Source organism: Hyla sarda, chromosome 6 (assembly GCF_029499605.1).
Source record: "Hyla sarda isolate aHylSar1 chromosome 6, aHylSar1.hap1, whole genome shotgun sequence".
Classification (NCBI taxonomy): Eukaryota; Metazoa; Chordata; class Amphibia; order Anura; family Hylidae; genus Hyla; species Hyla sarda.
This window is the reverse complement of record NC_079194.1, coordinates 32,795,798-32,811,541: the sequence shown is the minus strand read 5'-3', so window position 1 is coordinate 32,811,541 and position 15,744 is coordinate 32,795,798. Positions and strand designations below refer to the sequence as shown.

At 41.6% G+C, this 15,744-nt stretch overlaps 1 protein-coding gene across 7 annotated transcripts in view; it reads right to left on the bottom strand.

The window, feature by feature from the left end:
* The window catches only part of CRB1 (crumbs cell polarity complex component 1), a 211,066-nt gene that overhangs the window by 56,578 nt on the left and 138,744 nt on the right, over positions 1-15,744 (bottom strand). For 5 of the 7 annotated variants that reach the window (XM_056523446.1, XM_056523447.1, XM_056523451.1 and 2 more), the window contains 3 exons: positions 10,548-11,081; positions 7,099-7,294; positions 6,876-7,015 (listed from right to left, as the gene is read on the bottom strand). In XM_056523446.1, coding sequence (XP_056379421.1) covers positions 6,876-7,015; positions 7,099-7,294; positions 10,548-11,081 — 870 coding nt within the window. Of the gene's footprint in view, positions 1-6,875; positions 7,016-7,098; positions 7,295-10,547; positions 11,082-15,060; positions 15,310-15,595; positions 15,727-15,744 lie in introns of those variants that run through there. The other 2 variants (XM_056523449.1, XM_056523450.1) reach the window with 2 other exon arrangements.

Genomic DNA, 15,744 nt, shown 5'->3' with positions numbered 1-15,744 from the left:
CAGTTGTGCTCTGACCTGTTTAGGGTTGGTCAGGCGCACACACACACACACACAAAAAAGAAGCAAGACAGACCTCTAAAATGTCAGAGCACAATGGCCGTATAAACCAAGCTTATATCTTTCCCAAGAGAATGCACAGAACTCTTGAGAAAAGAGCATCTGTGTGACTCTATATATTTGGAGGTAGAGTATTAGCTTACAGGAAGTTAAAGCGTTACTGTTGTTAAAAACAACTTTTTTACATTTAATACTTAAAAACTAAGCATTTTTTAATATACTTAATTAAAAAAATGTATTGCTAAAGATGTGAAATAAATGTTTAAAAACATGGCCACTAGGGGTCTCTGTCTCATAATTTTTTTTTTTATACGAACCCCGGTATCTAGGGATCTTTGGTCCTGATAACGAAGAAAGGGACCGAAATTCTGAAGGGAGGGGGAGTGGAGGTGGGGTTTTCTCTCCACTGCAGACAGCTTGCAGCCTCTTCAGTTGAGACAAGAAAAGGCTTCAGTATAGGGTGCAGGAGTACATCGGCGCTGAACGGACCCAGGACACAGCAGGTAAGAAGGTAAAATCCAATTTATTTGATGCAACGCGTTTCCCTGCACAAGCGCAGATTCATCAGGCATCCTGGCATCATGCCTGATGAATCTGCACTTGTGCAGGGAAACGCGTTGCATCAAATATATTGGATTTTACCTTCTTACTTGCTGTGTCCTGGGTCCGTTCAGCGCCGATGTACTCCTGCACCCTATACCGAAGCCTTTTCTTGTACCTATACGTTGTGGAATCCACACCAGGAGGGCCGCAGACGGACCATTGTATCCAAGCGATTTCCATTGTTGTGTATGAGGCTACACAACCACCCAGGGTGAGCAGTTTAAAATGAGCTTTTACTCTCCCCTCCCCCCATCTCCGGTGGTATTTCCCTATGGAGCGCCTTCTCTCCTGTTTTTAGAATCTTCAGTTGAGAAGCATTTACATGCACAATAGTTTCACATGGCTGCATTAAAGTTATTTAGAGCATGCATGTAGGCAAATCCCCATAGCAAACCTCTTCTAAACTGGGCGGTTCCCGAGACACGTGTCATCAGAGAGCACTTAGACAGAAAAGAACAACTCAACTTCAGAAGCTCATAAGTACTGAAAGGATTAAGATTTTTTAATATAAATAATTTACAAATCTGTTTAACTTTCTGGAGTCAGTTGATATATATATATATATACATATATATATATATATATATATAAAAATAAAAAAAAAGTTTTTTCCTGGATAACCCCTTTAATGAGGGGAATTTATCAAACTTTTCTTTTGAAAGGCTAGTTGAAAGTGATTTTTTTTTTGCTGTGCATTTGATTTTGTGCACTTAATTTATCAAAATGTCGCACAGGATTGATAAATTTGACGCACGAAAGTAAAACTTTGAAAACTCACCTCAGAAAGCAAGTTCTTATCAGAATGTGCATGTAGTATTAAAATAAAAAATAAAAACATATAAATTGAGTATCCTTGTAACAGTATGGACCTACAGAATAAAAATAAGGTGTCATTTTTAAGGTAAAGTGCACTGAGTAGAAACGGGAGGCCACAAAAGCTACAAATTGGCGCTTTTTGAAAAAAAATTTCACCCCACAAATAATTGTACCTTTTGGTTCGCCGCAGATTATATTATAAAAAAAGTGATGTCATTACAAAGAAGAATTGGTGACGCAAAAAACAAGCCCTTACATGGGTCTGTAGATGAAAAATTTAAAGCGTTATGATTTTTAGAAGGGAAGGAGTAAAAAATGAAAATGCAAAAACGAAAATTTGCTGCTTCCTTAAGGTGAAAATGGGTTGAGGCCTTAAGGGGTTAAAGGAGTTGTCTTGTGAAAAATAACATCCCTTTTCCAAAGGATATGGGATAAGTTATAGATAGCGGGGGGTCCGAGCGCTGTGACCTCCTGCGATCTCCTGCACAGGGCCACAGCATTCGGCTGAAAAAGGGGGCCTGCCGACCCCCGTACGGAGCGTAAGTTGACGCGCCTCTCCATGTACCCCCATAGAGATACATGGAGGGAGTGTGCCGGCCGCGGCTTCCTATAGGGGTCGGACGTCAGCTTCCGGTAAACTGCTGGGGCCTTGTGCAGGACATTGCGGGGGGGGGGGGTCACAGTGCTCGGACCCCTGCAATCTCTAAAGTATCCCCTATCCTTTGGATAGGGGATACGTTTATTTTCACTGGACTACTCCTTTAATGTTAGATTGTAAAATTTGGTACATTTACGCATGCGCCAATTTCACATATTTGTTTAATTAAGTTAAAAAAAAAATATTTCAAATGGGGGGGGGGAAGGGAGTGATTTAAAATTTTATTTAGTGTAGGGTTTAATCACATTTGTTACTAACAATTTTTTGGTACATTTTGTAAATTTCCCATAGGGCAGTTAATTCCACACAGAGTGCCTCCCGTTGTGGCAATACTTTAACTCCCAGCATGCCCGGACAGCGAAAGGCAGTCTGGGCATGCTGGGAGTTGTAGTTTAGTAACAGCTGCAGACACACTATTAGGAAATGACTGCCCTCTGGGAACTATTCAGATACGGAGCCTATAGCAAGGCACTGATCGGTGTTATCGGCACTCCATTACTACAACCTGCTAAGGCTGCAGTATTATTGGAGCGCCAAGCCGGAGGCAGGTAGGTTTCCGCTAGTCCCCCCCCCCCCCTCAGCTGATTGGGACCCCGCAGGTTTTGCCACGGGTGTCCCTATCAGCTCCACTGAGCTACCAGCATATGTTTTAGGCATTTTAGATGCCGTGATCAACATTGATCACGGCGTCTAAAGTGTCAATCCGATCCGTGTGATGTCCGGCATCAGCATGTATGAAGTTCCTGAGCTCTCTTCATACACCCACAACACGGTTGTGCCATTTATTAACAACGTCCATCCATAGGCGGGGTTAAGAATAGTGAAAATCGTGCTGGAGGGGCCGGGCCGCGGTGAGGGAAGCGGTGCAGAGGAAGCTAAGCCTTTATTTTCGGAAACATTTTTTTTAGTTCTGTTCGACATTCGGGATGGAATAAATCGTTTCATTCTGTCTTCGGACAAAGTCAGAAAAATGTTCTGATCTATTCGTACTTATTCAGATAGATGCATTATTTCTAACGAATAACGTAAACGGCCAAAGTGAATAAGCAGATAGGCCAGGCCAGACCTTTTCAACAAACTTTACTGATCCTTTTGTTCAAAAAGGACCAATAAAATAAATCGAATGAATTAATTACTGCCGATACACATGCATTCGTTAATTCGTTTTCAGCTTTCGGCAGTGCATTGTTCAGATTATCGTTTTTAATATCGAAATATTCGAAAAATGCACCGTATTTTTCGTCCTATAGGACGCACCGGATTTTTAGGGGCAAAATAAAAAAAAATAAAGATTTTGAACCCAATAGTGGTCTTCAACCTGCAGACCTCAAGATGTTGCAAAACTACAACTCCCAGCATGCCCGGACAGCCGTTGGCTGTCCGGGCATGCTGGGAGTTGTAGTTTTGCAACATCGGGAGGTCCGCAGATTGAAGACCACTGCATAGGAGGTAATACTCACGTGTCCCCGCCGCTCCGGACCCGTCACCGCTGCCCTGGATGTTGCTCCATCGCTGTCGCCGTGTCCCCGTCGCTCCGGAACATCTCTGCTGCCGGCCGGGTATCCTCGCTCTCCGTCGCCGCCATCACGTCGTTACGCACGCCGACGCACGTACGCGACGACGTGATGACGAGGAAGGAGAGCGCCGGCATACAGGGGATCCCTGAACGGAGAAGACACCGAGGAGACAGGTAAGGTCCCTCCCGGTGTCCTGTAAGCACTAACCCGGCTATTCAGTCGGGCTGTTTGGGACCGTCGCGGTGAAATCGCGGCGGTCCCGAACAGCCCGACCGAACAGCCGGGTTAGTGTCACTTTCCCTTCAAACGCGGCGGTCAGCTTTGATTGCCACGTCTGAAGGGTTAATACAGGGCATCACCGCGATCGGTGATGTCCTGTATTAGCCACGGGTCCCGGCCGTTGATGGTCGCAGGGACCGCCGCAATAGGGGTGTATTCGCAGTATAAGACGCACCGACTTTTCCCCCCCAGTTTTGGGGAAGAAAAAGTGCGTCTTATATGGCGAAAAATACAGTATTTCGTATGTTCGGATCGATCCGAACATACGAATTCGGTAAAATTCGTACGAATGTGCATTCGTAACGAAACGAATTCCACATATCTATTTTACATATTACCACATGCATATTATTATTATGTATGCAGGTCTTAGGGCACATTACTACACTGATTTAAGCATTTTTATTTTCTTACTAATGACAGTAACGCTTTAAAGGTATTACAGATCTTCACTATGACCATGTGCAAGTGTTTGGTTAGCCATAGCAAAAGGATAAGCCAAAAAGAGTAGGAAAACAGGAAAAAAAAATGAAATTCTGCAATGTAATATGCAAAGTATGTTTAAAGGGGTACTTCCTCCAAGGAACTGAACTTATTAGACACTTATCCTCCATCCTCTATCTGATCCAGGGGGATCCCGGGTACTTAAAGGGGAAGAAAAAAAATTCTCATCATCCGGTGCCAGATAGTAATACAGATTTGTAAATTACTTCTATTTAAAAATCTTAACAGTTCCAGTACTTATCAGCTGCTGTATGCTCCACAGGAAGTTGTGTAGTTCATTCCAGTCTGACCACAGTGCTCTCTGCTGACACCTCTGTAAATGTCAGGAACTGTCCAGAGCAGGAGAGGTTTGCTATGGGGACTTGCGCCTGCTCTGGACAGTTCCTGACATGGACAGAGGTGTCAGCAGAGAGCACTGTGATCAGACTGGAAAGAACTACACAACTTCCTGTGGAGCATACAGCAGCTGATAAGTACTGGAAGGATTAAGATTTTTATATACAAGTAATTTACAAATCTGTATAACTTTCTGGCACTGGTTGATTTGGAAACATTTTCCCCACTGGAGTACCCCTTTAGCTGTCCTCTGCGTGCTCCTCCTTCCTGGACAGGTGACAGTCCGTTTAGCCAATCACTACAACAGCAATATCCCTATTGCAGGGGGTTCCAGCGGTCAGACCCATGCGATCAAACACTTATCTCTTAAGTTTCTGATAAGTTCCGCTCCTTGGAGTGCCCCTTTAATTTTTCTGCTATTTGCTACTGAGGGGGCATTAGCTATGACAAGTAATGAACTCTTATAATTCTTTTCTGATGCAGCAAATTTTTATCTTTTTATAGTTTTTATTTGTTATGTTACTTAAATGTTTAAAAACAAACAGTTTTGTGTTGCTATATTCTGACACCCACGTGCTTTTTCTTTCCCTTTTTTTTCTAGTTTTTGTTCTAGCTTTTGATGGTACAATTTTTTATGGATGGTGCAGTTTGTTTGTTATTTTGGTTGCTTTTTATTAGTTTTTTTTTTGTAATGGTGGCAAATCCAGGAGACAAAAACAAACAAACAAACAAAAAAAAAAAACAGTTTTCGTATTATATTTTATAGGTGCTAGATAAATAATGTGATATTGATAAACTGCTGCATGTTGTGCTGAATTTCTTTCTCCTATTCTGTCAGGCCTGAATTATTATTATTTTTAAATTAATTTCTGATTCCAACTAGGGGACAGTACTATCTAATTGCTTATGACAGTACTATGCAACTGTGATAGAAACACTGCAATATGTCAGTACTGCAGTGTATTTAGCAAGTCAGTGTAATGGAGACAGGTATCCCATTGGGTCAGTGTTTCCCAACCAGGGTGCCTCCAGCTGTTGCAAAACTGCAACTCTCAGCATGACCGGACATGGGAAATGAGGTTGGAAATGAGGACAGAATATGAGTTTGAGAACAGGATATGAGGTCGGGATATGAGGACGGGATATGAGGATTGGATATGGGGACAGTATGTGATATTGGAATATTAGGACGGAAAATGAGGATGAGGACAGGATATGAAGTCGGGATATGAGGATGGGATATGAGGACAGGATATGATGTTGGAATATTAAGATGGAAAATTAGGATGAGGACAGGATATGAGGTCGGGATATGATGTTGGAATATTAAGATGGAAAATGAGTATGAGGACAGGATATGAAGTCGGGATATGAGGACAGGATATGATGTTAGAATATTAAGATGGAAAATTAGGATGAGGACAGGATATGAGGTCGGGATATGATGTTGGAATATTAAGATGGAAAATGAGTATGAGGACAGGATATGAAGTCGGGATTTGAGGATGAGATATGAGGATGGGATATGAGGTCAGAATATGATGTTGGAATATTAAGATGGAAAGTTAGTATGAGGATAGGATATGAGGTTGGGATATGAGGACAGGATATGAGGACGGATTATGAGGACGGGATATGATGTCCGGATATGAGGTTGGGGTATGAGGACGGGATATGTGGTCGGGATATGGGTCAGGATATGAGGTCGAGATATTAGGCCGGTATATGAAAACAGGATATGAGGTCAGGATATGAGGATGGGATATGATGTTGGAATATTAGGACGGATAATGAGTATGAGGACAGGATATGAGGCTGGGATATGAGGACAAGAGACATTGTTGCTTTTCCTCTCCCACAAGGTTTAGTTAGGAAACACCGGGCAACGCTGGGTACTCAGCTAGTGTTTAATAAAGATATGTTGCAAAGTTCCTCCATTTTTCATTTCAGATTTATTAGGGGGAAAAAAATAGTTTGGTAAAGACAGCCTTTTATGTTTGTTTTCCGTAATTGTCTTAATAGTATTTTAATAGTAACAAATATTATATTAAACCATTAGAACAGGAACAACTGTAATCTATTGCCGCATCAAAATAATAAGGTACCTGGCCAGCAGAGACACTGGAAGCTCCCAGAATCCTCCAGGCAGGTGGCGATATTCTGACACGGCTGCGATGAGCACAGAGGTGCAGGAGCCTCACAGTTCACCCCCGTATATCCCACCATACTGCAGTCACAGATATAGCTGTAAAACATCACAATGCCACATAAAAGGCTGACACCATCAATTTATAAAGAAAAGGCAGCGTCCTGGGAACCATTACTCACCCAGCAATCTCATCCACACAGTGTCCACCATTAAGGCACGGAGAGCTCGCACACTCATTAATGTTCACATCACAAAGGTCCCCGGAGAATCCTGCGGCACAATGACAGGAGAAAGATCCCGCATTGTCCAGGCAAGTGGCTCCATTCACACAAGGCTGCGAAGTGCACGCATTATACTCCAGCTCACAGTCCCTGCCTAGGAGGGGGAAAAAATCATTTAAAGGGGTACTCCCCTGGAAAAAAATGTTTTTTAAATCAACTGGTGGCAGAAAGTTAAACAGATTTGTAAATTACTTCTATTAAAAAATCTTAATCCTTCCAGTACTCATCAAATGCTGTTATGATCCATAGGAAGTTCTTTTCTTTTTGAATTTCCTTTCTGCCTGACCACAGTGCTCTCTGCTGACACCTCTGTCCATTTTAGGAATAGTGTTGAGCACGAATATTCGTAATGCAAATTTTTATTGCAAATATCGGCACTTAGTACTATATATTCGTAATGATAACTATTTGTTTTTTTTCCGTTTTTTTTTACATGTTAATTTTCAGGTTTTTCTCTCACATGCGCATTTTTCATAAAAATTTTCACATGGAAAAAAAAAGTGAATGAACATAGCGAATATGCGAATTTCACGAACATAGGATGAATAATCGTCAATATAGTCGTGAAATATCGCAAATTCGAAATAGCCCCTGCTGCTTATCACTATATAGGAACTGTCCAGAGCAGGATAGGTTTTCTATGGGGATTTGCTTGTACTCTGTGCAGTTCCTAAAATGGACAGAGGGGTCAGCAGAGAGCACTGTGGTCAGACAGAAAAGAAATTTAAAAAGAAAATAACTTCCTCTGTATTATATAGCAGTTGATAAGTACTGGAAGGATTAAGATTTTTTTTATAGAAGTAATTTACAAATCTGTTTAACTTTCTGTGCCAATTGTGCAAGTTCTCCCACTTAAAAAGATGAGAGAGTCCTGTAATTTTCATCATAGATATACCTCAACTATGAGAGACATAATGAGAATAAAAAATCCATAAAATCACATTGTCTGATTTTTAAATAATTTATTTGCAAATTATGGTGGAAAATAAGTATTTGGTCAATACTTGGTCAATTTGCTCTTTGTTGGCAATTAGAGATGAGCGAACTTAAAGTAAATTCGATTCCTCACGAACTCCTCGGCTCGGCAGTTGATGACTTATCCTGCATAAATTAGTTCAGCTTTCAGGTGCTCCCGTGGGCTGGAAAAGGTGGATACATTCCTAGGAAAGAGTCTCCTAGGACTGTATCCACCTTTTCCAGCCCACGGGAGCACCTGAAAGCTGAACTAATTTATGCAGGATAAGTCATCAACTGCCGAGCTGAGAAGTTCGTGGCTAATCGAATTTACTGTAAGTTCGCTCTTCTCTATTGGCAATGACAGAGGTCAAACGTTTTCTGTAAGTCGTCACAAGGTTTTCACACACTGTTGCTGGTATTTTGGCCCATTCATCGATGCAGATCTCCTCTAGAGCAGTGATGTTTTGGGGCTGTCGCTGGGCAACACAGACTTTCAGCTCCCTCAAAGGTTATCTATGGGGTTGAGACCTGGAGACTGGCTAGCCCACTCCGGGACCTTGAAATGCTTCTTACGTAGCCCCTCCTTTGTTGCCCGGGTGGTGTGTTTGGGATCATTGTCATGCTGAAAGACCCAGCCACGTCTCATCTTCAATGCCCTTGCTGATGGAAGGAGGTTTTCACTCAAAATCTCACTATACATGGCCCCATTCATTCATTCCTTTACACAGATCAGTCGTCCTGGTCCCTTAACAGAAAAAATGTGATTTTATGTTTTTTTTTTCTCATTATGTCTCTCATAGTTGAGGTATACCTATGATGAAAATGTTTAAGTGGGAGAACTTGCACAATTGGTGGCTGACTAAATACTTTTTTGCCACACTGTATATAGTACATCTTTGGGACAGGCTGTGGCTGCCCATGGGGATAAACAGGTCCATAGAGTATTTAGTGAGAGGATTGTTCTGAATGCATTGGTGAATTAAAGCAGTACTCTGGTGGAAAACAATTCTTTTCAAATCAACTGGTTCCTGAAAGTTAAACAGATTTGTAAATTACCTCTGTATGAAAATGTTGATTCTTCCAGTAGTTATCAGCTGCTGTATGCTCCAGAGAAACTTGTGTAGCTCTTTTCAGTCTGACCACAGTTCTCTCTGCTGCCATCTCTGTCTGTGTCAGGAACTGTCCAGGGTCCAGAGCAGGAGAGGTTTGCTATTGGGATTTGCTCCTGCTCTGGACAGTCCCTGACATAGAAGTGGACAGAAGTGGCAGCAGAGAGCACTGTGGTCAGAATGGAACTTTACAACTTCCTCTGTAGCATACAGCAGCTGATAATTACTGGAAGGAATAATATTTTTAAATAGAAGTAATTTACAAATCTGTATAACTTTCTAGCACCAGTCGATTCGAAAAAAATAGTTTTTCAACGGAATAACCCTTTAACCACTGCCTCCAGTTGTCACTGCCTCCAGACCTACAGGCAAATATCCCCTGATGATCACCTCTAATGAATGCGTAATGAAATGTGCTGGGATAATTTGCTCTATGGGCATCTATGTGATGTATGCTACATAAAGCAGACTGGTTGGGAGCCTCAATGTCAGCATTTTGCTATATATCATATACTGGAATTTCTATGGACAATACACATTTTTCTTGGAAATTATTTAGTGATAAATTTTTTCGCTTCCTAAATAATAAACATGGTGGATGCATCGTGGTGATGTTTCTGTGAAAATATATGACTATTTATATTTCCTATTTCTACAGTGAATGTATATCTATAAGGAAACTAAGGCCCCTTTCACACTGCCGGTATGACGCGTCAAATACAGTCGCCAAACTCCCTTTTCTTTTTTTTTTCTTTTTGCAGTTTGACGGTCGTAATTTTGACGAGTCATAATGTGCAATAACGGGTCCCAGAGGAACCCCATAATAATCAATGGGGTATGTCGGACGCCTTTATTTCCGGAGAGAAAAGCCGGAGAAAAAGACGGTGCAAGAACTATTTTCTTTCTCCGGCTTTTCTCTATGCTAAAATAACGGGCTTCACACTGCCAGTTGTCTCCAGAAATGTGAATGTAGCCTAACATTGCTCTCTGGGTATCAGTGAATTCTTGGTAGATATGCCATTTTCCTTTAGTGATATTCGTAGAATCTTTTGTGAGAAGAATACTATTCTTAACCCTTTGTAACAATGCAGATGCCATTCATTGATCATGTTTTATGAGAAGGTGAGTTGAAAAGAGAAGGTCATGCCATATGCCTATTACATCTTATTCTTGACACATCCTGTTACATTGGGCTGGTTAGTGGGCATGACCAATCAGCAAAGTGGGTATGACCAATCTAAATACTATACATAAGTGTGGATTAGAAGCAAGACTTAGTACCTGTATACTCAGGCGGACAAACACAGCTATAACGTCCAATTTGGTTCAGGCATGTGCCGCCATGTTGGCACGGCTGGGAGATACATTCATTGACTTCAATGTCACATAGAGCCCCTTGAAATCCAGGAACGCAGTAACACGCTTGTCCATTCCCCCTTTCTCTACACACGGCTCCATTATGGCATGGATTCCAAAGGCACTCATCTTCTGGAGTCTCACAGAATGTCCCCTTGTAGCCTACAGCACAAGCGCAGGTGGACCCTCGCTCAGTGACATAACACTGTCCTCCATGTCTACACAGATTTCTGAAGCACTGTTTCATTGGGATTTCACAAGATCTCCCCTTGAATCCTGCTGGGCAGCGGCACTCGTAGGTCTCTGTATCGAGGGTAACCTGGCACGTGGCATTCCGTGGGCAAGGATCTGAGAGACATGGATCCGATAAGCTCCCGCAGCCTGTAGGAGATGAGCACGATAAGTTGTCCCTGCACAGAGGAGAAGAACAGTTTGTTGTGTTCCTGGAGCCGATAGTACCTGGAAAACACCAGACATGTTGAATATGAATCAGCAAAAATTTACATAACAATAAAATATTTAGAGACCATGAATATCCACTAGGTCCTGCTGTGCAGAACATCATAATACGCATGTAATAGTAGCTTCTTTATTGTTCATGGATTTTATCCGTTTATTTTGTTTTTTTACCTTTATTGTTAGCGCTGATCATATGATTGGGCAGACTGATGTGGACCGTGGCAACTTATCACTTGTATGGCATTTACCGTTTTTAGGCAAAAATTTTTAGCCTAAAGTCTACCTGCGTGTTATACGCCGATAAGCCGCTGCAGTTCAATTATTTAAAGCGGGCGCTTTAAATCAATGAACTGCAGCGGCTTTGCAGGTGCAGAGACCGCCACCGCTGCCGGCTTCTCTGCCCCTGCCTGTCCTAGGATCTAGAGCCCTGCTGCCGGCCCTTCTCTCCCCCCTGGCTATCGGTGCCGCTGCCCGTTCTCTACCCCTGACTATCGGTGCCGCTGCCCATTCTCTCCCCCTATCGGTGCAGGCGCCCCATTGACGGCGCCGATAGCCAGGGGGAGAGAAGCGGCGCCGGCAATGGAGCAGCGGCCCCGATAGCCAGGGGGAGAGAAGGGGCAGCGGCACCCATTGCCGGTGCCGCTGCCCCGTTGCCTTCCGCATCCCCGGTTGTATAATTATCTGTTGCCGGGGTCGGGTCCGCGCTGCTTCAGGCCTCCGGTGTGCGTCCCCTGCGTCGTTGCTATGCACTGCACGGCGCGGCGCACTGATGTAATTTATTTGTTGAATATGCAACTATCTTGACCAAGGTTTCCTAGTATGTTTGGCACTGTGTAGTTATATTACCCGAGTACTATATGGCACGACACTGTGATGTCTTCACTTTATGGTTCTATTATGAAAGCACTGTATAAATGCTATGTGGCCACAATATAGCAAATTATAGCATGACAAGTGTCACAAAGATTAAATATTTTGTTTTTCAGTTTAACTCATGGATGGCATTGCTCTTTTGATAACTGAAAACAATCTCGGACACCTGTGATAATTAGATTGCCAGGTGAGCCCAATTTAAGGAAAAACTACTAAAAGTCGGTGTTCCACATTATTAAGCAGAGCATCATTTTCAAGCAATATGGGGAAGAACTAGGATCTCCCTGCTGTTGAAAAGAGTGAAATAGTTCAATGCCTTGGAGGAGGTATGAAAACATTAGATATTTCACAAAAACTGCTTGTCTCATGAACTGCACAGATTAGAAGAGTTTGCTGTGGGGATTTGCTTCTAAACTGGTTTATAAATGACTTCTATAAACTGGTTTATAAATGACGTCTATAATTTTTTTTAATCCTTTCAGTACTTATGAGCTGCTGAAGTTGAGTTGTTCTTTTCTGTCTAAGTGCTCTCTGATGACGCGTGTCTCGGGAACCGCCCAGTTTAGAAGCAAATCCCCATAGCAAGCCTCTTCTAAACTGGGCGGTTCCCGAGACACGTGTCATCAGAGAGCACTTAGACAGAAAAGAACAACTCAACTTCAGAAGCTCATAAGTACTGAAATGATTAAGATGTTTTAATAGAAATAATTTACAAATCTGTTTAACTTTCTGGAGCCAGTTGATATATAAAAAAAAGTTTTTTCCTGGATAACCCCTTTAAATGTGATCATCGCACTATTAAGAGATTTGTGGCTGATTCAGAGCACAGATGGGTTTTTGCAGATAAAGGCACATTGAGAAAGATTTCTGCCAGATCCATGCATCGGATCAAGAGAGCAGCTGCTAAAATACCATTACATAGCAGCAAACAGATATTTGAAGCTGCAGGTGCCTCTGGAGTCCCACGGACCTCAAGGTGTAGAGTTCTCCAGAGTCTTGCAACTGTGCATAAACCTTCTATTCGGCCACCACTAACCAATGCTCACAAGCAGAAACGGCTGCGTTGGGCAGAAAAATACATAAAAACTAATTTTCAAAACCCTGTTCACTAATGAATGCCGTGCAACCCTGGATGGTCCAGATGGATGGAGTAGTGGATGGTTGGTGGACGGCCACCCTGTTCCAACAAGGCTGCAAGGCGGTTTTGGAGTTATGTTTTGGGCTGGAATCATGGGAAGAGAGCTGTTCGGCCCCTTTAGGGTCCCCGAAGGTGTAAAGATGACCTTTGCAAAGTATGTGGAGTTTCTGACTGACTACTTTCTTCCCTGGTACAGAAGGAAGAACTATGCTTTCCATAATAAAATCATCTTCATGCATGACAATGCACCATTTCATGCTGCAAATAATACCTCTGCATCAATGGCTGCTATGGGGATAAAAGGAGAAAGTCATGGTGTGGCCTCCATCCTCCCCTGACCTCAATCCTATTGAGAACCTATGGAGCATCCTAAAGCAAACGATCTATGAGGGTGGGAGGCAGTTTACATCCAAACAGCAGCTCTGGGAGGCTATTCTGACATCTTGCAAACAAATTCAAGCAGAAACTGTCCAAAAACTCACAAGTTCAATGGATACAAGACTTCTGAAGCTGCTATCAAATAAGGGTCCCTATGTTAAACTGTAACGGGACCTGTTAAACCTGTTAACAGGTTTTCCCCTTTGGAAATTTCTAGAAAATTATTATATAGATGGCATATTACAACAGTAGAACTATCTAAAATGTTTGCCGATCAATCTAACATACGTTGGAGATGTAAGCAACAAATTGGTACATATTTCCACATATGGTGGGAATGTGACAATATAAAGACCCTCTGGACACAGACTAGATTACTAATAGCTGAGATACTGGGACATTCGGTTCCTTGGGGTCCGGAGGTTGGACTTCTGTTTCTAGGTCTGGAGGATCTTCCCATCTCTGCAAAGGTCGTAACTGTAAATTTACTAACGGTTATTAAAAATAAAGTAGCAGCTAAGTGGAAGACCACTGCTCTTCCTAGCCTCGGAGGGTGTGATCAATGCAGTTCATCAAATTTGTAATAGAACACACCATAGCGGAGATCACGAACCAGTTACCGAGGTTTTTTAATTTATGGTCCAAGTGGTTATCTTATAAGCCCTTGACTGTTGAGCTAAGGTTTACTAATTAATTAATATATTTACTAGATAAATAGTGGTGGTGGTCTCCCAGAAAGACATTAAAGTCAACTTTGGTACAAATGAAAAGAACGAATAAATGTAATTGTATTGCAGGAAATATGAACTATGCTATATCTTGAGGATATTTTGACCTCTTTGCCCTCTTATATATCTTATTTAGGTATTTACGTAGGTTATAAACCTTATTTATGTTTTTGGTGTTTGTTAATGTATTATAGTTTGTTATGTTTTGTTCGGAAAAAAAATAAAAAAAATAAAAGGGAAATAAGAAAAAGTTAAAATGTTGTTAAAAGTTTGATTGAAATTGCTTTTGATTTCAGTAAATATGCTGCAACCACAACAAATGACAATTTACAGTTCTTTACAACCTATAAAGTGTTTTGAAACTTACTGTGCGTAATAATTTGGAACATTGCATTCGTTTTTTTATGTTTAAAAAAAATCCTGTTATCATTAGGAGTTTTTTTTCAATAAAATTTGAATTGTACTCTTAATTGTTGATAACATGAGAATTATGCCGACTGTTATTTACATCAATTATCTAGGTAAATGAGAAAAATATAATTTGCATAATAATTTGGAACAGGGTGTACAAACGGCTTATACTGAATGCTACTGACATTGGCAGAAATGCACCCTATTTAACTATACACTTTAGAATCAGATAAAACGGAACCTTTATTATTGAAGTGTACCTGTCATATCACAAAAAAAAATCTTCTATATCTTACTCATTAAGTCATGCAGATGCTTTACATGTCTTTATAATGTGTCTAGCTTTTGTATTTGGCTCACAAATCCATCTTTTCTCCTGCTCGCTTATTCTGACATCCACTGCTCAAAAAGGGTCATGTCTGAGGCAAGCACTGAGCCTGCTCTCACTTACCATGCATTCACTTCCTCCCTGAGTCTGCTGTGCAGTGCTGGGTCTCTTCATCCAATCACTGCAGGCTGCTCTTTAACCCCCTCCTCTCTGTTTTCATGTTAGTCCTGCCCTCACTTCCTGGACTTTGTCCCAGCCTGTGCTTTAGCTGGGACAAAGTTGATGCTGCAGCCGCACAGGATTATGTTCTGGATGTTATAGGGTCTCCCAGTGTTTTTTTTTTCTTTTTTTTTCATTTATAAGCCATGCTTTCTATGAAAAGGAGATCAACATTTTTATAGAGTATATTAAAAAGGTTAATGTTTTGCCAAAGTGTACAACATATAAAAATGTTTTAATTCTGACAGTGCCCATTTTAGAGCCTAATATTCAAAACTCAGCAAAACTCCTGTCTGCATAAATACATGCCCTACTACATCTTTATCTATTTCAACCTATAAGACCTGAGTGCACCTGCAGTATGCACTCAGTGTATGGATTAACAAAAGCTTAGGTTATTATAAAAACTGAAATGGTGCCCCCCCCCAACGTTCTTCACCATTCAAGGTGGCATCCTCAGGGTCAATGGGGGTAATAAACATCAAATCACTTCTTTCATTTTTGAAAAGGCCTCTGCAAAATGAAAGAAGCGATCTGATTGGTTGCTATGGGTAACTCAGTAACTTTTCCTTTGCACAGGTTTTAATA